General features: G+C 53.8%; 1 protein-coding gene across 3 annotated transcripts in view; it reads left to right on the forward strand.

The window, feature by feature from the left end:
* ABR (ABR activator of RhoGEF and GTPase) overlaps nucleotides 1-23,067 on the forward strand; it is a 176,369-nt gene that overhangs the window by 46,209 nt on the left and 107,093 nt on the right. Inside the window, exon 1 of one of the 3 annotated variants that reach the window (XM_004593942.2) lies at nucleotides 1,105-1,470. The exons of the other annotated variants lie outside the window; for them this stretch is intronic. Within the exon in view, the coding sequence (XP_004593999.2) occupies nucleotides 1,407-1,470 (64 nt within the window). The 5' untranslated portion in view covers nucleotides 1,105-1,406. Of the gene's footprint in view, nucleotides 1-1,104; nucleotides 1,471-23,067 lie in introns of those variants that run through there. 3 annotated transcript variants of the gene reach the window in all.

Raw genomic sequence — 23,067 nt, forward strand, 5'->3', positions numbered from 1 at the left:
GCTGCTCCTTTATAGAAAATGTCACCATCTAAAGTCAACAGAAGGCGCACACCGGGGCCCACATTGGCCTCCCACGGCACACCCCCTTCCCTTTCCTGAGAGCCCTTGCTGCCCTGGGCCATCCCAAGCTGGCACCCCAAGTCTCTGCCCTGAGCCGCCCCTTGGCCCAAGGGGGCCTGTAGATACAATCTATGGGAGTGTCACTGTGTCCCCCAACCCAACCACTACACTGGGTGCAGGCCTAAGGCCCCAAACTCCCCCAATTTCACTTCTCTTGGGGAGGGAAGATGTGGCTTTGTTGGGAGTGTTTGGTTTGTTAAGTTTCTGCTCTTTGAGGCATCTTGACCCCAAACTGCTCCCAACTTGATTACTGCACTGCCCTATGGCATGACATTGCCAGAGCCAGTGTGCAGGAGGGTGGGTGTGGCAGTTGGGAGAGCCCCCCCGCCCCCGCCCAGCCTCTCCCTAAAGCCCAGTTTGTCTTCCCTTCCAAGGCTATGAGAGGTTATCATTCATCCCAGCCCTTATAGGACCCCCCTTCCCCTTGTGTGTAGGGCGGGAAGTTTGCAGGGCCTTAAGGTCAAGGGTGTAGAAACAGTTGGGCCTCGCAAGGGGTTGGGAAGCAGAGTCGGGAGAGGGAGAGGCCAAGGCCCGTGCTGGACGTTAACCCCCAGGCGTGCCTCGGGGAGGGGCCTGGCAGCCACAAGGTCCCCCAAAACTGTGCTTGGAGATCCTGGGGTGGCAGGTGATGTCACCCCTGCGAGCCCCCGGGTCTGCCCGCCGCACCTAGTCTGTGGGTTGCCAGAATCCTGCCAAACCCAGACTGGGTCAAAAGGGGAGGGGGAGCTGTGCTCGCGCCGCCACCAGGAGAAGCCCCTCAGGACGCACCGCTCCTCGTGCCCCTGGTGGAGCCTCCGTCGCCTGGTGGGGGCTGGGGCGGCTCGGCTCCGGGCTCTTCCGCAACCCCCACCCCAAGCCGGGGCCCGAGGCGCGCCGCGGAGGGGGTGGGCGCGCGCCGGAGCCTCGCGCCGATTGGTCGCGGTCCCCGCCCCCGCCCCGGGCGCCGCGCAGCCCCGGGGAAGTTGCTCGTTGGCGCGCGGGCTGCGGGGCCGCGGCTCCGAGGATCCGCAGCGGAGCCAACCGCGGCCGCAGTGGCCGGAAGGGTCCCTGGGGCGCCCACTCGCGTCCGTGCGCCCGCCAGCTCCGGCGGCGCGCTCCGCTTGCTCCTCCCTGCTACCTGTTTCCCGGCCGCCCCCTCTCCCCGCGCTCCGCCAACTTCGGTCTCCGGGGCCGCCGGATCCTCCGGGCCGCCCGCCCGCGCCCTCCCTCCTTTGTTGTGCGATGAGGGTCGGGTTTCCGATCTGACCGTTCCGCCGTCGCCTCCGCCGCTAGCTAGAGCTGCGGGCATGGAACCGCTCAGCCACCACCGGGGCCTGCCGCGCCTCTCCTGGATCGACACCCTCTACAGCAGTACGTGCGGGGCGCTGCGGGGGCGGGAGAGGGGGCCGGGGAGGCGAGGGCGTCTTCCCACCTGTTGTGGAGCGGGCGCTCCCCCAGCCGGCGGGGAGAGGGCAGCAGCCCAGGCTCCTCAGCCGCCCGCACTGCTGTCCACGCTGAAGCGGGAAGGCTGGGGTGGGGGTGGGAAAGGGAGAAGCTCTTGGTGCCCACTCGAGTCGGCCACCTCGGGACTAGGATGGGATCGGGTGGGAAGGAAACCTGACGGATGCCTGACCATGCAGGTTTCCGTGGGCGCCGTTCGTTCGAGGAGCAGGAGCTGGCTGTGCAGCTCAGCGACATCTCCTGCCAGCCCCATCACCAACCCCTCAACCCCCTCCCAGAAAAAAAAAAGGCACCGAACCATCCTAGTACTGCACTCTCCTGGATCTGCCCTGTGGAAGCCAGTGGTGGCGCCCGATTCACCCTAATGGTTTGGCCTACCTGCAGCTCCTCCACCCCTGCCGCTGACCCCCCACTCACCCCTCCTGACCCTGGCGCGCAGGGATGTAGGCACTTCTAGGGCAGAGTGTTCAGTATATTTCTTCTTTGCTGATCCACCTGAGGGAGGCCCTCCCGTTAGGTCAACAGCTCTCAACCTGGAGTCAAGTCAGGGAGGAAGCTGGAGGCAGGCTCTGGTTCTGGACAGTGGACACCATTGGAAAAGGACAGTTGTTCAGGGTCAAGGTGGCTTCAGAGCCTTATTACAGCCTTGTTTGGTAGTGGTCAGAGGGAAAGGATAGTAGGTTATTGCCTTGCCCTGGTGCTTCTGCACTGCCCAGCTCTGCTCTCTGCATCCGCTGCATCCTGGCCATGCTGTCCAGCTTTGTCCCTCCCCCCACTCCAATTCTATATTTTCCTTCCTCTCCTCCCCCAGGAGCTCTCCTTGTGATGGTTCATTCTGCTTTGGCTTGTCAACATCAAAGGGGCAGAGGCAGCTCCCCTGGGCATCCGTCCTTGCCAAGCCCAGCCGGTCCATCTGCTCTTTTCCCTGCAGAGGCCAGCGTCAGTGGGTGAAGGTCAGGGCCCATGGCTGTGGTGCTTGTATGCACGTGGATCCGCGTGAATGGGACGCACATCTGTTCCCAGCCTGATGCAGATCGGCCCCTGGCCCCACAGAAAGATTTCGTGCCCTCTTTTAGCTGCTGGGCTGGTGATGTTCCCGTAGGCTTCTGGCTCTTCTCAAAGCCCCATCCTGGTTTTCCAATTTCCCAAAATGTAGAATCCCTTTCTGTAGATTGTAAATGCCTGTTTCTGGTTCTCTTCTCTGTTGCTGAAGAAGACAGCCCCACCTGATCATTTTCGGTTCTCCCCTACCCTAGCCTCCAGGTGCAGTCCTAGCCTTGAAAAGGCTGCTTTGAAAATTCCTAACCATGGGAGTGCCAGAAAGGCCCTGTTTGGGGGCCCTGTTAACCAGCCATGACTCAGGCAGGCTGGCTCAGAGCTGTCTACCATGCTGCCACCGCTGTCGCCTGCCCTCCAGGCTCCCGGGGAAACCTGGGTTAAGGGCTGGGAGGCGGGTGCTGACTTGGCAGCAGCATGAAGAGTTCCTGCCTCCTTGTCCAGAAAGCTTATTTGAGAGCCTTGCAGTGGGGAGGTTTGGTGGGGAGGTGCTGTGCTGTCAGGTTTGGGCTGTTGGCCATTAAGTTTGCTCTTGACAAGAGACTAAATTAAAACAAATACCTGGGCTGGCATTTGCCTGGCAGCGAGGGTTGGTGGCTCCCAGAGGAAGTTCCCGTGTGCCCCCTGTGAAGTTGTTTGCTCACATGCTCACCGTCCCACTGTGGCAAGTCCCCACAGATGCCAGCACCACAGGAGTGCTGAAGGGGGTATAGCCGGGAGTGTAGCTGGGGCCCAGGGTGGGCAGTGGGATTGCTTGAAGACATGATGGAGTCTCCTCCTGAGTACTTAGAATGTGCCAAGTGCTAGGCTAGGTACCTTGTGCCACTTCTCTGTGAGCCTGTAACTCCTACAGGAGAGGAGAGGAGAGACTCCCCGAGCTCAGGTCATTGCCCTGGGGTCACATCACTGACAAATGACAGAGCTGGCATGCATGTTCGCATCCAGGGACAGTGAGGAGGACTCTGAAGGGGAACCTGGCTATGTCTGAGCTTAGCTCGACATTTGTGGGTGGTGGGGGGCGGGCAGGAACTGCTTTGAGTCCTCTGTTGCAGAGTTCTCCCAGCAGTGGCCCAGGCAGGGGAGCCTTCTATGGCTCTGGCCTCAGCCTTTCCCTGTATTTTTTGCAGGGCCTGGGGGTGGGGCTAGAAGGGGATGGTTGAGGTTTTATTCCCTCTTCCAGATGGGGTGGCCTGCCAGCCAGCCAGCTAGCCATCCAGCCCTCCCTCCCTCACACACACCTCTTGCTTGTGCAGGTGTCAGCTTATTCTTCCCAGCTTCAGTCTCTGTGCTAGGGGTCGTTTGGTGGGTGCTGGGTAGCAGCCTCCCCTCTCCCCTGCAGTAGGAGTCCTGAAGGGTTGGGGTAGCTGTGGCTGGTCTAAGTTAGGTCCCAGCTGCCAGTCTGATCCAACACTGATGGTACAGCGTCCCTGGCTCCTGATAGACTGGAATGGCAGAAGAGGGTCCAGGGTACCAAATTCCTGTGTTTGAACATTTCTTCCCCTGCATGACCATAATCATGCCAGCTTCCCTCCACACTGCCTCTCCCGAGTTTTCTCCCTGAGACTGTTTTCGTCTCCCCTTTCTATGCCTCTCACTAGCTGCTCTGTGTTCTGCTCATGTGGCAGTCTCTGGTTTTCTTGTCATGGGATCAGGTTGAATTAGGTTTTGTGGAATGGCCCCACAGTGGGGCATGTGGGTGCTTTGAAACCTCCGTCCCTGCGTGTGCAGACAGCCCGCCATGCAGCTCTGGATGGAGACCTACATGTACCTCAGGCAGGCTCGGTACTGGGCACCTCTTCACATAGAAAGTCTCTAAAAATGTGTTCAGGGTTTACGTGGAAGAGAGGCTGAAGGGCTGCTTCGATGCTCTGCTCCTTCACCACTCCTGCTTCTTGTTTGTCCCAACCAACTGGGTTCTGGTCCCAAACATAGCTACCTTGCTAAGCTGAGCAAAAGCCTGTGGTGATTGGGTTTTTGCAGAAAGAAGGACCTTGACCATCTGTTGTGACTGGAGCTTGTGTTTTGGAGCTAACTTCTCTCAAAAAGGCAGCATTTCAAAAGGATATTCTGGTCTCCTGTGGTATTTTAATGCTTCTTAAGGGCTTAGCACCCTAGCCCTGGGCCACGAAAGTCTGTGGAGCTGGAGGGTTGCAAGCCCGTGCACAGGTGACCACACACTTGCCTGCACTTCCCATTTCGGTTGTACCTCAGCCATGGCAAGGACCATGCCTCCAGCCTGAGAGCCCTGACTGCTCCGGGTGTCCCTGATGTGACAGTGAACACCTGCAGGTCGATGCTTTCCTGTGCTCTGAATAACCCTGGTAATTTATTCCTTCTTGTCAACACCGGCCTGTAATTGTCACGGCTGCTGGAGTCTCAGAGGTGGAGCTGGCAGAATAATTAACTCATCTACTCAGAAAAACTTGCTTTCTTTTGGTTGCTGTGATTGTTGCTGTGTCTTGAAGTAGGAGGTGGGTTTAGAAGACTTGGGATGTCTCCAGTGTGCAGGGTGATCTGTCCCATGGGGCGATTGCCATGCCTTCCTGGAGCCCACTCCTCTATAAAGTGAGGCTGTGGTGTCTCTTGTACGTGGGGCTGGAAGGTCCCGTGTTAATGTTCATGAAGTGCTCTGAAGATGAAGAAGGCTCCTGAAGCGCTCATCACGGACCTTGTCACTGGCAGGGATCTGGAAAGGCCTATGGATGAATTTGGAGAACTGGGCAAGATGAATAGCGAGCCAGCTTTCCAGGGGTACCCAGCAGATGTCAGTGCTGTTGGTCTTGGGCTGCTTGAGTGTGAGAGCGACGTGAAGGCTTCCTGCTTCTCAGCTCCTTTAGTTCCTTACTCCCTCAGACAGCCCAGAAATCCATTGGCTGGCCCATTCACAGGCTTCCTGGAGTGTGGATTTGGTAATTGTAGTAGCTTGTAGTGGAGTCGGAGACCCCCTAAGGGAATCCCATGCTTTGCTGGGGCTTGTGAGTGAAACTTCACTGCCTGTGTTTTTGCTGCAGCTGCTTGGCTCAGCCAAACCCTCTGGGAACCTGGAAGGCAAACTCCATGTGCTTTGCCTTCTGCCAAGGCCTGGGTTGCCGGAGGTTAAGCGGATGTACACATGTTCTCATACGTATTGTAGTTCACCTGCGTGGTCTTGGCAGGTGTCTCTGAGTGACTGCCTGTACCGGTGGGAGAGGCTTGAAGGTTTAGCCACCCCAAGCCTACAGGGGAGACTGTTTCTGACATGCAGCTTTAGCCTGTCCATTTCTTGGGACAAGAGAAGGTGAGTAAGAGCCTTGGCTGTCCCTAGTTGGCCAAGAAAGTGGCCCACTGGTTCCGAAAGCTTGGGGAAAACCTGACACAGATCCTGTAGTGAGGGGGAAGGAAGAAATCGGAGCAGAGAATGCACCCCCTTGGCAAGGAGCCCCTGGACCCTTGTGCGTGGGATAGCCAGTTCTCTGTACCCAGATACAAATATGATTTGGACCTATTTCCTGCCGTCGTACTTCTGTCTTCTCTTGACATTCCTGTCCCCTGCTTGGAATTACTGAATGAGCAGAAAATGCCCAGGTCAGTCTGGTCTTCAGGAGATTGCGCTCCGTGGGGACTTAAGTAGGCAGTTGCCATTGCCCTCTTCCAGGTCTCTGCCCTCCCCTCTGATGTTACCATATCCCCTTAGGCTCCAGGGATAAGGAGAGACACAGCAGGTGTGCCTGGGCACTGTGCTTAAGGTCTCCAGGAAGGCGTGGGTAGCTGAGAGGCCTGGGATGGACCACAGCCAGAGGAACTCGGTGTCACTCCAGGCAGTGTGGCCAGTGGCCTCTGTGGGGTGTGGCTGGAGCTGGTGCCACCTAGAAATTTTCAGGATTGACCTGGGATCTGAGGGATTATTAAGGGTCACTGGGAAAGGAAGTAGCCGGAATAACCGGACTGATCAAATTAGTGTTCTGGGCTAACCTCTTCCTCCTGGGCTTTGCCTCCTGATCAGCAGCAAAGGTTTAGTGGATGAGGACTGTGGAGAGGAAGATGCTGTGCAACAAGCCCAGTGGTTTCCTGGCTGGAGGACATCCCCTCACCCCACCCCAGGGGAACGATTGATCTCCTGACTTGTGTGTACCCTGGCCAGCTTGCCATTGCCCTGGGCATCCACAGGTGCATTAGGAGAAAGACCAACCCTCAGTGAAAGTTTGTCAGGGTAGAGGCCTGTTCTTGGCAGTAGCACTTCTTGGAATTGTTCTGTCGGGTGGCACCCAGGCACAGAAACCTCCTTCTGGGCCTCCTGGAACTGCTTCTGGGCCCAGGGAAGAGAAAGTTTGCCTGTCCTGCTAGACCCACAGCAGTTGGTTTTTTTCATTTGGTGTAGAAAGAATGGAAGGGGCTGCAGCATTTCATCAACCCTGCCATGTGCTGAGGCTGAGGTGGGTACTCTCTGTGCATTGTTGTAACAACCCCAAAGAGTTGCTGTAGCCATCTCCTCCATCTCATGGACCAGGAAACAGGCCCTGTGAGGGTGAATGATGGCTAAGGAGTTCCCAGATTAGCCTGGACCTGATCCTACAGCTCTGTGACTCTGCAGTCCATATAGCTTCCAGCAGCAGTGACCACTTGAGGAACCTGTTGTGTGTCAGTCCTGGTCTAGGTGCCTTACTTATGTGTCATCTGCCTTCTTTCCAGCCCCTGGCTGTAGAGAAAGGGACTCGTTATCACTCTTTTAAAAAAATAGTTATTTATTTTTGTTTGAAAGGCAGTTTTAGAGCGATTGAGAGAGAGCGGAGAGAGAGAGAGGCGAGGAAGAGCTTCCACCCATTGTTTTGCTTCCCATTTGGCTGCCATGGCCAGGGCTTAGCCAGTCCAAATCTGGTAGCCTGGAGCTTCTTCTGGGCTCTGGTACATGGGTACGGGGAAATGGATCAGAAGTGGAGCAACCAGGACTCGAACCAGCACCTGTATGAGATGCCGGGACTGCAGGTGGAGGATTTCCCTACTATGAGGCTCTGGCCTCTCATTATCACTCTTACAGGGAGGAAGCTGAGGCTCAGGGAAGTTAAGACCAGTTTCAAGGTCATGGAGCTCAGGTACCAGCCGGACACTAAGCCCAAGCTGACCTGACTGATGCTGCACTTTGCTCTTTGTCCTGGATACTCTTGCCTTTCACAGCAGTGCAGCCAGGCCCCCTGGCAGCTAGTGTCTTGTAGAGGTTGCTTGGTCTGATGCGTTGCTTGCTAAGAGTGCCAGCTGTGAGCGCTGTGACTTGGTTCCTGCCCGTGCCCTGCCTGACTGCCTCCCATGTGGACAGCTCTCAGTCCCCAGGTGATCTCCCTACTGGTACCTGGAGCCAAATCACAACATCACTTTGTTGCTGGGATTAGCAGCTAGAAGTACTGCTGGTTCACAACGAGAAAAGAGAGGGAAGAACAAGTAGACTTGTGGGTGGGGCTGGGGTGTACACAGCCAGTGCTCGATTTCCACAGCACAGCTACAGGCAAGGAAGTGGGCACTGAGAGGAGAGGACTTGGCAGAACCCGGCGAGCTGGCCCTGCTCTCAGGCCTTTTTAAATTCACCTCCACAACTTTCAAAGGGAAAAATAAAGACAGCTCCAGCCTTAAATCAGGACACCGAGCACCAAGGGCCTTTGCTTGCCGAGACCCGTTTGGGCTGCAGATCCGGCCTCACCCCCACACAGCATGTTAATGACCAGGGGACCCGGGGCAGCTCCTCTAGCCCTGCTCCCTACACCCTACCTGGGGGTGTACACCTGAGCAGACCCTCTGCTGTGGCTGGAACTGAAGGAGCCAGAACAAGGTGGGGACTCCATTCACAAAGGGGTTATGTGTGGGGAATTTCTTGGGTGTGACAAGGCAGGGAAAGCCCAACCTGAGCTGCAAACCATACCTCCCTCTACCCTTGCTGTTGACAGTGTCGGTGACCCCCATTGCTGCCTAGCCTCTTCCTGCCTCTCCCCACTCCCACCCCGCCCTAACTGCTGGGTACAGCCAGCACAGAAGCCAGCCCCATCAGGCTCCATCCTCCAGGTCCCACTCTCAACTACCCAGGCTCTCTTTGCTCTCCCTGCTCTTCCTTTCCTCCCTCTTCTCCTGTCCCCATCACTGACTTTCAAGGGAAGAGACGTGTTGGGAGTTGACGGGTAACAAAGCTGTCAAGCCAGAGGGAGTGACCAGTACTGGGAGGGCACATGCTAGTGCCAGGGGACCCCTGCTTTCCCAAAAGAATACCTCTTCCCGCCCTGGCCACACTGGGGCTCTTCTGCAGTTCCTTCTCTGCAGGTGGAATCAGTAACTTGGTGCCCTCACAAGGCTGGGAGCAGTTGGCAGGAGCTGCTTCCATCAGTTCTGTGTTAGCAGGAAGTAGTCAGAGGCTGCAGAGGGAGGGTGGGGTGTAACAATGAGGGAAGTTTGCTCATGGGTGGCCTGGCCAAATGAGTCAACTCTTCCCCCGTTGGAATTCAGTTAGCAGAGGCCAGGGGCACCTAGCAACAGGAGGCTGGGCTCTGTTGAGTGACTGTTCAACTCTTTGACCTGCAACCCATACATGATATGTACACGTCTTATGTTGTAAACCAGTGCACACCCGGGCTGAAACCAAGTGTCCCCATACAACATGTATCCCATCACATGGACCATGCACTCATGCTTTTCTGCCCTTCTGTGAAAAACAAGACAAACATAGTGCTGACCTTGATTCCCTCACTGCATTGCTGAGCTACAGTGTAAAAACAGCAACAACAACACAACCCGGTGGAGCTCTTACTAACTTTAGGGAATAATATTCACCCATGTGCAGTCATTTATTTGTCCTTGTGGTCATTGTCAGACTCACACACTTCAGTTATTTTGATTTGCTTTATTGTTTAAAATGTAACTTATATAGGAAGGAAACTAATGAAAAACCCGAACCACTTGCAACAAATAAAAGCTTACCTTACAAATTAATGCACTCAAAAGGAAACAGTGTGTCCCATTCTAGGTACACACTGTTGCTCTTGGGTCCAGTTCTGAGCTTCCTGTTTGGTAAAGGGAGAAGATGGAGAGATCTTAGGCTCTGTACCCTGTAGTAACAAGTGCAGTGTGCAGTTTGCTGTCTTCAGGAACAAAAAGTTGAGCTGAAGGAATCAAGAAGGGTTTAGTTTTCTCGCCATCTGACTAAGAGTAACTTGATGCAGTGCTGGGAAGAGCCCATGGGAATCCAGGGGCCCTCTGCTTGGCGTCCTTTACTTCAGCTACCCCTGAGTCTTGGGACCCAAACTTCCTGGAGTGGGAGGGGAGGCAGAAGATGACTTTTTCCGGGACTAAATACTCTGGTGCAGGTTCTCAACCTCCACCATGTGTTTGAGTACCTCTCCAAGGACCTCGGCAAGCTGCAGTTTCTCAGTTTAGTAAATCCAGGGTGGGAGTGGGGGGAGTCCTGCATTCTAGCCAGCTCCAGGTGGATAGGTCTTAAAGGGCCGGAAGTCAGACCCTCCTGAAGTTCTGGACTCTGGCCAGATGAAAAGCAAGCCTTGCACATCTTGCCTTCCAAGAAGAATACAAACAACAGAGTAATTGATTGGACACTTGGTGGGGAACAACTGCTAGCTAGGGTTCTCATCTTCATGATGTCATTTAACCCTTACAGGAAACCTGGGAGTGGTTGCTCCCCCTCCTTGGGAGTGAGAAGAGAGCAGCCGCAGTGATCACCCTGGGGAGGGGACACACCGGCCGCCCTGCCTTCCCTCCTCCCACGTGCCGGAGGCTCGGCATCGGGCCTTTGTGAATGCCTGTGTCTAGACAGAGCCTCATCCCCTTTTCCCCCCTGAAGGGCAACCGGTATTAATGGAGCAGAAAGCCTTGGTTGTTACATTTCGTGTGCATCTCTGAGAGGGTTAATGAGAGACCAGCTGCTGTCCGCCTAGCCGTGTGGAACAGCCACTTGCCCCTGATTTAGGCCAGGTGCGTTGTGAAGGCTTCCTGGCAGCTCCTGACCCAGTATCCACTCCCCACTTGAGTGGACCAGAGATCACTGGATAAGGCTGTTGGAGAGCAAAGGCAGAAGCTGACCAGAAGATCCTATGGCGGCTGGGGAGCTGCCACCACAGCCTGGCAGCAGGTGCTTGCAGTGTCCTCCAGGCCTCCTCCTGCAGGAAGCACCAGGCTTCCTCTCTAGCCAGCTATCACCCCCATATTCTATCCAACCTGCCTTCAAGACACCCCCACTGTCAGTGGGGCTGATCCTTTTATTTTCTATCCTGCTTTCTTAGCATCCTGCTCCACTCCCCCTGCTCTCTCCAGAGAGAACCCTATATTCAGATGACTTTTGTGCAACTGTAAGGCTGAGCTATCTCCAGGAAGCCCTCTAGGCTGGACCATAGTCCACACCTCAGAGAGTCCCCTGCCCCCCAAGCTGAGAATCCCCAGCACTGCTGGCCCTGGGCTGCATCTGTTAGCACTTTCTTACTGTGTATGTCATGCCAGTTGTCCTTTCTTCTCTGCCAGAGTCTCAGCTCTTCTGAGTAACAAAGGCCGCCTGTGTAGAGTGCCAGGCATTGTCTCAAGCACTTTACAGTCAGTGGCCTGGGTAGTCCACAACTGCTTGGCAGGTCCCAGTTCTCTTCATCCTGCTGCTTTATTGGGCAGAGCTGAGCTGATCTCTCACAGCCTCTCTGACCGCTGACTTGTGCTGTCTGCCAGAGATGCCTGCTTGCCAGGGTGTCTTGGCTTGAGAAACTCATTCAGGGGTTCAGGTGCTCTGGGTCCCTCTGGGTGTTTTGTCACTCAACTACTGCATGATGTTTTCTTTGTAGGGGAGGGGCAGTGGCTTCGCTCCACCCCTGCAGGTTGTTTGGCTGTGAATTCAGTTGACATAAAACAGATCAACAGGAGAGAAAACATTGTCGTGATGTGGGTGCACATGAGAGTCCTAGGAAATATGAGATGTGAGAAGGGTCGGGTGATGGAGGCTTACACTGTTGTTGACTCCATGGTGTCAGCTGGAAATGGATGGGAAATATTCAGGAAACAGAACCGCATCTGTGCTAGACAAGTGTAAACTTTTTTGTGTGTCACAGACAGTGTGGTATCGCAGCTGTTCACATACCGTTTACATTGTATTGGATATTATGTCATCCCAAGATGGTTTGTAATATGCCGAAGCATGTATGTAGGTCATGTGCAATTTACTTATTCGAAAGCCAGAGTTACAGAGAAAGAAACACAGAAGGAAAGATGTCCCCCCACCCCCGTAGTTCACCTCCCAAATGGCTGCAATAGCCAGGGCTATGTCAGGCCTGGAGCTTCTTCCACGTCTCCCACCTGCTTGGCTACTACTTTCCCAGGTGTATCAGCAGGGAGTTGGATTGGTAGTGGAGCAGGAGAACTAGGATGCTGGCACTGTTGGTGGTGGCTTAACATGCTACACCGTAGTGCTGGCCCCATACTTTTCTGTGAGAGACTTGAACATCTGCAGATTTTGGTTACTGTGGGAGGCTCATAGATACCAGGGTTGACAATGTTGTACCCTGAGCTGTGCAGAAAGGAATACAGTGGGGGGTGGAGGTGATACAAGTGATTGATGGGCAGGAGTATTTGGGGAATTGAGATGGTTTTGTTAAGCAAAGTCTGCCGGGTAATAAAAGTACTCTCTTCCTCATGCAAAAATGTTTATAGATGTAAATTTCTTTTGCAACAGAACAGCTTTTTCAGAGCTCCTCTTATGTCTGCAGTTTCTCAGAATAACCATCCCAGAATATGCCAGAGAAGTATATTTTGGGGTGGCACATTCTGGTCTCCTGTAGTCAGTCATATGTTGGGGTGGTGTGTCCTAAGTCCCAGTACCCAGAGGAGCCCTGAGCAAGTGGGAGCTTGGGGAATGCTTTGTGGTTGGCTGAGGGGTGTGAAGAAAGGAAGGGCCCTGGGGCTGAGGTCCCAGCACAAGGACCACCAAAATTAATTGGAATCAGAGCAGATGCAAGGGGATGATTAGCTGGAGTGAGGAGGACAGAAAGGCATTTCGAGGAGGCTGTCAGAGAAGTGTAGCGCAATGCCTGAGGCCAGCTAACCATATCAAGGGAAGAGATTTGTTTTGGCTCATGATGTCATGGAGGCAGCCTCTGGTTAGCCTTGGTCTGCATTCTGGTCTCCATGTAAGAAAGTTCAAGGCAGATATGTAAATAAAAATCAACAGAGAAACCAAGATTTCTCTACAGGCAGAGGGAAAGAAAGTCTGCACTCAGGAGAGAGAACGAGCTGTCCCTTTCCACTACCAGGAGGCGTTGGGGATGGCTTCCAGGGCAGGGCCAGGGTACTACCCATGTCTGGGCCCTGTTTTTAGGGAATCTTGAAATTGTTATGGCCTCAGGTGCATAATGGGAGTGATTGTGTCAGCCATGGTCATTTTGTTATAACGACCTGAGGGTCGTCACAGGAACACAGCCTGTCACCACATTGGATATTTCCAGCTGACAAACCTCTGCAGCTGTGGGCTGTGCAGAAGGAGCTGGGGACTGGGCAGTGCGTGGGGAGCTGCAGCCTGGAGCTGTTCATCAGCTACTGTTTGCTAGGTTCCTCCTGTGCATGTCAGCAGTTCTGGAGGTACCAGGTGCAGGAGCCTAATGCAGCCATGTTCTTCCTGCTGACAGAGTCATGAGGCAGTGCAAGGCATCCCGTGGTAGGAGACAGCGAGCCACGTGTCTGTCCTTATCCCTCTGTGCAAAGCCTCCAGGATTCAATCACGGGATTCAAGCACCCTAACAACCTGATTAGAACCTCTGAGTGCTACAGTTGGACTCGGTTTTCACCCTCTGAGTGCCATTAACAGAAGGCTTTGGGCACTGAGCTGCCAGAGTTCCAGAGGCCAAAGTCCTCCTGAGGTTTCTAGAACACTGGCCTGTTGCTGCCCACCACAGAGGTTGGCATCATCTCTGACCTTGCAGAGGCCTGCAGTTCCGTGATTTAATTGTTCCTCTCTGGATGTTCCCTGCCACCCTTGAGTAAAAATAGAGCTGAGAATGACTAAGGTGACACCCCACCTTGAGAGAGCAGAGCTGGGGGGGTCCCCTCCCAAGGATAGTGTGAGCCAGACACACCACAGGGGAGGCCTCAGGCCATGTGCTTGTGCTCTGAGCAGGGGCCTGTAAGCCAGCGCTGGGTGGCTGGGAATTGTAGTCAATGCCCTGGACTCAGGCTGGCCTGGGACCAAGCATTTGGCCTAGGAGTTAAGACAGCTGTTGGTGGTGACACTTCTGTTTCCACAGCAGGGTGGCTGGGTTCGGTGCCCAGCCCGTCCAGACTTCAGCTTCCTGCGCGTGCAGGTCCTGAGAGGCAGCAGCCATGGCTCTCACAGGGGAGATCTGGATTGAGTTCTTGGCTCCAAGCTTTGATCTGCCTCCCCCCTTATCCCTCAACTGTTGAGGGCATTTGGGACAGTGAACCAGACAGATGGGAACTGTCTCTCTCGCCTCTCAAATAAATAAATATTTAAAAAGCAGAAATAACGCAAAGAGAGAGAGACTGACCTGGTCTCCCTCCCCGCACTTACAGCTGCTCTCACTTTAAAGTTTTCTCTCTCAACTGTGAAACTATTTCAGGACTTCCGGTGGGGTTTCCTTTGGAGTTTCCTGAGTTTTCTCCTGGGCTGTTTGCCTCCAGGTCTCAGCCCCAGGCAGAGGGTGTTTCCAGGAATGGCTGTGGGTGCCACCCTGACTTCAGCCCTGTGTGGCACTCCCATGCCTGGCCACCCACCACCAGTGAGGAGGTTTTCCTGGTGAAGGGGCCTCACCTCTCCAGTGGACAGGGGGCACGGGCTTACCAAGGACAGGCAACAAGGACTCAGTTTCTCTGACTACAACCATTCTCTCTCCCTGTTCCTCTTCCTCTTCTGCTTAATGCTGAAAAAAAAAATGGTTAATTTGGGGGAAGAGAAACATGCAGAGCTGCCATCCACAATGGCTGCAGCCAGGAGCTGAGGGCTCAGTCCAGGTCTGCCCTATGAATTATGGAGACCAAAATACTTGAGCCACCATTGCTGGCTTCTAGGGTCTGCATTAAGCAGGCTGTTGGAGTCTGGAGCTGAAGCTAGGTCACAGGACCTAGGCCCCCAGACGTGAGCCAGGGTGGCCCACCAACCACTTAACTGCTTGGCACCTGTTCCCTCTTTCCTCTTTGGAGAGGCACGGTACAGCTGTGAGGAGGCAGTGTGCTGCTGACTGGAAGAACGTGGCCGTGCCGTAGACAACTCCCTTAACCACTCGGAGCTCCTCAGTCCTCTTCTATCTGAGGAGCCGGGGACATTTTGCAGATGCTTTTCTGCAACACTTTGCTCACTCGTTCCATGGCGCTCTCCTCTCCTGTGCCATCATCCTCTGACCCACGCTTGACAACAAAGGACAGGTGTAAAGTTTCAGTGGAGGTGTCAGGAGTTTTGAAAATCTTTCTGTAGCACTGACACTAAAAAATAAGGATGTGATTAACAGAAAGATGCTGATGATCCTTGTGAAGAGCAGTCCAGCCCTGCAGCCTGCCCTACATTGTCCCATGCCCTTAAGGGGATACGAGCTCCCCCTTGGAGACAGACCCGAGCCCCAGACAGGGATCCGAAAGCAAGCTGGGTTCCTACTCTGCACCAGAACACCCCCTAACCGCATCTTGTTTCCCAACAGCCACAGCTAGAAGGGACAGAGTTTCTTTAAGGTCAAGGACATGCAGACCTGTAGGGGTGATTTCACAAAGCAGGTGGTAATGCAGCTTGCTTCCACGGGGAGGTGTTATGTCCTGGAATTCTCTGCCGTGTGGAGAAGACACAGCCAGGCATGAGGAGCTCACTCATCCCACCCACACCCCTTGCAGTCCTGGAGATGCCATGCACAATGATTAATCCAAACATGAGGGGCTGGTACTGTGGCACAGCACATATAGTTGCACTTGCATCCCATATTGGAGAGCCAGTTCACGTCCTGGCTGCTGTGTTTCCAGTCAAGCCTCCTGCTCATGTACCTAGGAAAGCAGTAGAAGATGACCCAAGTACTTGAGTCCCTGCCACCCACATGGGAGATCCAGATGGGGTTCTGGGTTCCATGCTTTGGCCTGGCTTTGGCCTGGCCCGGCCCTGGATATTACAACCTTTTAGGGGAATGAACCAGTGTATGAAGATCTCTTTCTCTGTCACTCTGCCTTTCAAAAAATAAATGGATCTTTAAAAACAGAGATCCGAGAGCTAGGGGCTGTGCTGTTGTCTCTGTCCCCAGCTCCTCAGTTCTCTTCTATCTCCCTGCCTTGCCCCCATGGGTCTCCAAGGGATGCTTTATTGCGGGAGGTTCAGAGGCCCCTGACGCATCTGTCAAGAGACCAGGTCCCCAGCCTGGTTACTGGTTCTGCAGCCACCGCCAGCGTGGGGAACTTTGTAGAGAACTTAGAGCAGGAGAGAGACCAGAATGTGGGCAGGGGAGGGGCTTCTGGCTGCAGCCAGCTTTCAGTGGCACGCATAGCCCGGTGTGTTGGGTGGGGGGTCACCTTGAATCCCTCCTGTCCTCTGACTTCCTGCTGGGACACAAAGCAGCTGGAGGGGCACACTTCAGGGAACCTGCCCATGTCCAGTTAAAATTCTCCCCAGTGTGTCCTGAGCAGGTGAGTGCTGGCGAGGCCTGCTAACTGTGATGTTTTGTTAAGAGGAAGGGATAATTATCATTGCTCGTCAGGCCCCCACCGTGGGCTGAGCCTTTCTTACTTTCCCATTCTTCTGGGAAGCACAGAACTCCGGAGGAGGTAGGTGAAGGAAACAGAAATGGCAAAGTTGCAAAGCCTGGGTTTGTGTCAGGCGAGCCACCCAGTGACGCTGTCCTCAGCTGCAAGATGCTGAGCTGCTGAGCAGGAGGCGGGTGGGGTGGGGCTGGGAGTCCTCAGGGACTGCAGAAGGCAGGGAGGACCTCTCCTGAACGAAGCACACGTGACACATCCATCGCACATGCGCCCAGGGGTCTGCTCCTGCCGTGTTTGCCTCCCCTGCTGTGCATCCCGCTCCTCCCAGCACTGAGGGAAGAACCCATTATCTTGGGGTAGCACCTGTGTGCACCATCAGGGCAGCATGGTAGTTCAGGAGGGGCTGCCATGAGCCCTGACTTCCCAGCCTGGAGTACTAGGTCCTCTCCTCAGCATTGGTGCCCCAGGGCCGCTCCCCTGCCCCGTATGAATAGTGATTGAAGAAGTGAGCTCACATTCTCTCAGACTCCTGAGATTCCCCATGACTAGACTGAGCGTTTAAAAATACATATATTAGTTTTATGTATTTGGAAGGCAGAGAGAGGTGAAGATCTTCCATCCATTTGTTCACTCAGTGCTTGCCACAGGCAGGGTTGGGTCAGGCCAAAGCCAGCAGTCTCCCACTCCATCACGATCTCTCACATGGGTGGCAGAAATCCACGTACTTGAACCATTACCTGCTGCCTCCCAAGGCATGCTCTAATGGGAAGCTGGATTGGCAGTGGAATAGCTAGGACTCACACCAGGCACTCAGCTAAGGGATGCAGGGAGAAGTTCATCCTGATTCACAGTTGCCAAGAGCAGAAGTTGGGGACAGGGCTGACACTTGAGAGGGAAGGCCTACTCCAGGCCTGCCTTCTGCCTTCTGCAGCTTTGGGGGCAGCCTTCGCTGTTCTCAAGGTCTTGATCTTGGCCTCCCTCTTTGCCTAGCATTCATTCTGGGTCCTCTCTGGAGACTCCCTGGTCCTGGATTAGGGCTGACCCCAGTGGCCTCATTCTAACTTGATTGCTCCTATTGAGTCTTGATTCCCACATAAGGTCACAGTCTGAGGTCCTGGGCGGTTAGAACTCCTAAAGTATCTTTTTTGAGGGGGTTCCGTTTAACCCATGACCCCCATCCTCAGTACCCTCCTCTCTTATTCCAGCCTGGGATAGCTGCAGCTTTACATGCATATTTATTTTTATTCTCACTTAAGGAGTTTTACTACAAAAGTATACATTCCTAAATAATATAGCTTCATTTCACCTGCACTTTATATAAATAGAACTATTATGTAAGTATTTTCCCATGACATGCCTTTTTCTGCTTAGCATGATGATGTTTGAGGTTCATCTTTGTTCTTGCCCACAGCACTAAATTACTCATTGTCAAAGCTGCCTAGATTTTCATTGTTGGAATAAGCTACAACTTATTTAGTAGTAATAATGTTACTCCCACGTCTGGGGACAAAACCCATAGTAGGAAAATCCTGCTCTGAGCATGGCCCAGGAACTTCTTGTGTCTCTACAGCCATACCCAAATCTACAGGTGCTCAGGCCCCTGTGGGAAATGACCTGTTTGTACAGGACCTATGCACATCCTCCAAGGCATTTTATTTCTAAAGATTGGTTGATTTAGCTGGAAGATAGATTGACAGAGAAAGGGAAGAGTTAGATGGTGGTGGAGATCTTCCATTCACTGGTTCACTCCCCAAGCAGCTGGGACTGGGCCAGGTCAACACCAGGAATCAGGAACTCCATCCTGGTTTCCCACATGGGTGGCAGGGGTTGATGGACTGTCATTTGCTGCTGCCCACACACATTGGCAGGAAGCCAAATGAGAAGCATGGAATAGCCAAGTCTTGAACTAGCCATGCTGACCTGGGTTGCAGGTACCCCAAGCAGTGACTTAACTTGTTGAGCCACGATGGCCAGCTCTCTGATGCATTTTCAAGCATCTCAAGGTGACTTATAATATCTCATACTATGTAAATAGTTGTCAAAAGTCACAGTGTCAAGAAGAAATGTACATGTTCCTGATTTTCTTTTCAAATGTTTCCAGTCCAAGGTTAGCTGAGCTTCCGCAGAAGTGATTCCTGTGGGAATCAGATGGCAGACTGGATGTCTGTCTGTCTGTCTACATACCTGCCTGTACTGCGTGTATGTATACAGGTGCACACACAAAACAACACCTGCTCTTGGTAGGTGACATGTTCCGCTTCAATTCCGTCCCAGAGGTGACCCACCAGGCTGATGGCTAAGCCGCCGACGGTGCACCTGTAGTCTGAAAGAGCCCAGGGCTGAATGTGCCTCTTTGTGTGTCTGCCTTGGTGGCCTGAGGTTTTGCTGGGCAAGCAGGTACAGGCCACGGCCCTGCTGCTCTCACACATCTGCCCGCACGCCTGTTGGTTCGAGCTCAATGTGTCTGCCAGTTTTCGTCTTTCCATCTGTTCTTGCTGCTGCCACCAGCATGTTCTAGCTGTGACCATGGCCTTGGAGCTGCTCCATTGCTTGGGCTGTGGCTGGGAAACCAGCCCCATTAGACATGTTAGAAGTCAGTGCCCTGTAGTATTACTGATTCAGACAAGAGAGCAAGAGGAGATGATTGTGTCTGGGATTGTCCTCCCCTGGGACACAAACTCAGCCACTTAGCAGATGTGGGACCTAGGGCAAGACCCTCCCTGTGCCTGTAGCCCCTCATCCATGAGGTGGGGAGGACACTAGTGCCCACCGCTGGGGCGCTCTGAGGATAGCATTGGCAATGTCATGTACTTGCACAGGCTCTTAGTACTGAAGCTGCCTGTGTCCAGGCTGGAGCTGCCTGAAGTCTTTGTCCCTCTTTGTGAGCACAGTGGCTGTGCTGGCAAGTGGTCAGAATGTTCAGTCTGAAGGCAGTGGGAGTGGATGGAGAAGCTAGCTCCAATGCTGACTGCCACTGGCTTGTGAGCATGTCCTTTAACTTTCTGGGATCTAGGTTTATTCATCTGTAGAATGGGGATCATCTTAGAATTCACTGTGTAGTTGCTCAGAGAGTTCAGTGAGATCAAAGCTGTGAGAACAATGCCTGACTGCTTTCTACCTGGTTTCCCAGCCAGAAAATCAGGACATGACCTGATTTTTTTTTAAGCATATTTTATTTGAAAAGCAGAATTCAGGAGAGAGGTCTTCTGCCTGTCCACTCTCCAAATGGTCTTACAACTTCTGGGGCTAGGCCAGGCTGAAGCCAGGAGTCAGGAGCTTCTTCTGGGTCTCCTGTGTGGGCACAGGGGCCCAAGGGCTTGGGCTGTCTCCGACTGCTTTCCGCAGTGCATTAGCAGGTAACAGGATCAGGAGTGAAGCAGTTGGGGCTCGAGCTGGTGCCCGTGTGGAATGCTGGCGTTGCAGGTGATGACTTTACCTGCGGCACCACAGCCCCTGCCCCCAGTCCCCCTATCCCCATGCAAGTGGCTTGATTGTTTACAAAGATTCATTTATTAATTTTATTAGAGAAGCAGATTTACGGAGAGAAGGAGAGACACGGAGAAAGATTTTCCATCTACTGGTTCATTCCCCAAGTAGCCTCAATGGCCAGAGCTATGTCAATCTGAAGCCAGGAGGCAGGAGCTTTTTCTGGATCTTCATTGCGAGTGCAGGGTCCCAAGGCTTTGGGCTGTCCTCGACTGCTTTCCCAGGCCACAAGTAGGGAGCTGGATGGGAAGTGGAGCAGACCAGGTTATGAACCAGCATCCTATCCCAGTGCATGCAAGGTTGAGGACCTTAGCCACTAGGCTGCTGCGCTGGGCCCAGTGGCTTAGTTTTTAAAACAGGGCTGCAGATTCACTCTCGGAAAAGGCTGCCTTCCTGAGCCCATGGTAGGCAGAGACCTGGGCTCTTCCCCCACAAACTGTGTGTACCTTCATCCTACACTGGGGTGTTGGGGACAGGTGTCAGAATCCAGGTCCTCATAGGGTCCTCATTGTCCTCAGTGAGAATCCCATTGTTGGCACTGGACAGAGGTTCCCAGGGCAGCAGGCACAGTATGGCCCTGCCTACCCTGGTGGCCAGTAGTGTGAAGTTGCCCTCTAGTCAGCCCTGTTCTTACCCTAGGCACAGATGTGGCAGGGAGAAGATGGCATGGGCTTCCCCAGAGCCCATGCAAGCGCCTGAGGCCCCGTGCTCCCACCACCTGCCTCCAGCTCTCTGAAGTTGGGTCCTCAGAAGTGCTACTGCCTTAGGACAGCTTTCCTGTGCTAGCATCAGACCCAGCGTCTCTTCAGTTTGAAACCCTGTTGGCAGCTCCCTGTTGCTCTGCAAGGGGAATCCTGCTCTGCAGCACTACCCCCTGGGTCCCTGGGTCCTTGAGTCCTTGGCCACCCCTCACAGGAAGGTCGACCCCTCAGTGTTCCCCACAAGCCATGTTCACTCTTGGCTCTGTGTATCTGCGAGTCACCCTACCCCCGTTTCATTTGTCTAATGGAGAACTTCAAGCGCAATTCCACATCCCTCCCCTGCCACCGGTTCCTCCAAGTAGCTCCCTGGCTCCCAGCAGAATGAGCCCCATGTAAGAGATCACAGTGCAGAGCATGAACTTGGGCAGGGGGTAACCTGTCCTAAGTGTGTATCTTGGCCTTACCAGCTCATGCTGTGTGACCTTAAGCTGGCTGCCTAACCTCTCTGTGCCCCACTGTCTTGTTCTGTGACATAGGAACTGTGAAAGTAGCTATGTTGGTGTAAGGATTCAGTGAGCTCTCCCACACTGCTAGCTTGTTTATTGGGAGTCCAGAGGGCAAGTCTGTTGGCTTCCCAGCTAGGGCCTTGTTATATGGCTTGGCATGTTAGAAGTCTGTCTGGAGGGAAGGAAAGTGCTCCCCTCTGCCTTGGAGAAAAGTCTTGGACCCATACCTAATGTTCAGCTGTCAGGTGTCTGTATGGTTGCATTGTAAGATTTCTGTGTATGGTTTATATAAGGGACACAGATTAGCAAATTGAGGGGCTTGTAAATATTTTCACTTATTCTGTAGGCTATCTTTTCACTTTTTGCATAAGGATTTGTTTATTTTTATTTGACGGGCTAGGGGCTAAAGAAAGATCTTTGATCCGTTGGTTCACTCGCCTAAATGACTGTTATGACCAGAGTGAGTCCAGGCTGAAGTCAGTTGCCTCAAGTTCTGTCCAGTTCTACATGGGCGGCAGAGGCCCAAGCACTTAAGCTGTTCTTTGCTGCTTTCCCAAGTGCATGAACAGGGAGCTGGGTCAAAAGTGGAACAGCTGGGACTCCATCCAGCACTCCTCTGGTGTGGGATTCCGGCATCACAGGCAGTAGCTTAGCTCTCAGTGCCATACCATTGGCCCCTCTTTTCATTTTTGGGTGGTGTCCTTGGGGCACCAAGATTTTTTAGTTTCGACGATGTGCAGCTATGCTGTTCTTGGTTAGTTTGTGACTTTGGTATTGTATCTGAGCCTCTGTTGCTGAGTCCATGGTTATGAAGGCTTGCCCCTGCATTTTCCTGTGTGCCTTTCACAGGTCTGGCTCTTCCATCCAGATGACTGGTTCATTTGCAATGAGTGTCTGTATGGTGTGAAGTTGGGGGATGCCCCCATTCTTCGGCATGCAGTCCCAACTGCTCTCAGCAGGCACCCTGGTCTTGGTGCCCTGGTCACATGTTGGTTAAGCATAGGCGTAGGGAATTATTTGACTCAGCTCCCAGCTCTGCCATCACTCTGTGTGTCTGCTCCAGCTCCTCCTCACCAGTCTCTGGACGCAACCTACTACATCCTACCCTTGAACGCTGGCTGCTGGAGTGCATCACTTCCCAGGTCTGCCAGTGTGAGCACTGTTCCTTGGGCTGGCCCCCAAGGAACTGTGCTGCTTTTCCCAGCCCGGGCCTCGCCAGGACACAAGGTCCCAGGGCAGAGCCTGTGTGTGCCGAAGCGCAGCTCCTGATTGGGTGGATGCCCTTGATACAGGCCAGGTAGGAGGGCACCTGAGCAGGAGGTGGCTGCTGGGTGGAGGAGGGAGTAGGGCCTGTGGGAGGCAGCATTCCTGGCACTAGAGGCATCTCCGCCAGGACGGCAGCCTTGGGAGGGAGAGCTCAGCGTCCATGGGTAGGCACGGGGAGTCTGGGGCAGCAGCGCTGCTCAGTTCTCATCTCTGTGTGGCTTCCTTCCCTGTTTCCTTAGTGTGCCTCTGATGGGTGAGTGTGGGGGTGGGACTTGAGACCCTGCTTTCTGAGTGCTTGTTGCATGATGCAGGGAAAGGGGCGTGGATGCTTTAATGGGGTAGCTAGCTCGTGGACCTGTCCTGGATGCAGAGAAATTATAATTGCCCAAGACAGCCAGAGACCCTGTGGTGTTAAGGTCAGGAACTGGGAATGGAGGTGGGAGCTTTCAGCTTGCAGAGGAGTTTCAGGGTGCATGACTGCAACTTGGAGAACATACCTGTGCCAGAACTGCAGGGCTCTGCACCTGTTGCATTCTGTGGAGTGGTCCTCGAGGCATGGGGCAGGCGTGCTCAGCCAGGGGCGAGGTAGTGAGGCTGCAGGCTCAGAAGGCCAGGAGGGGGCTACAGCTGTGCCCCTCCCTCAGACTTTGGCAGCCTGCACATTCATTAGGGATGTGGCAGAAGTTGCTGCTCACTTCATGGCCCTCACTCCTTAGGTCTGGTTCCTGCATTATCCTGGAGGGATCTCTGAGCGACCTTCCCTGCCTCCTCCCACAGCCGCCCTAGTGGGAACAGAGCTGTGGGAGCCCAGG

The sequence above is a fragment of the Ochotona princeps genome, chromosome 17 (genome assembly GCF_030435755.1).
Source record: "Ochotona princeps isolate mOchPri1 chromosome 17, mOchPri1.hap1, whole genome shotgun sequence".
Lineage (NCBI taxonomy): Eukaryota > Metazoa > Chordata > Mammalia > Lagomorpha > Ochotonidae > Ochotona > Ochotona princeps.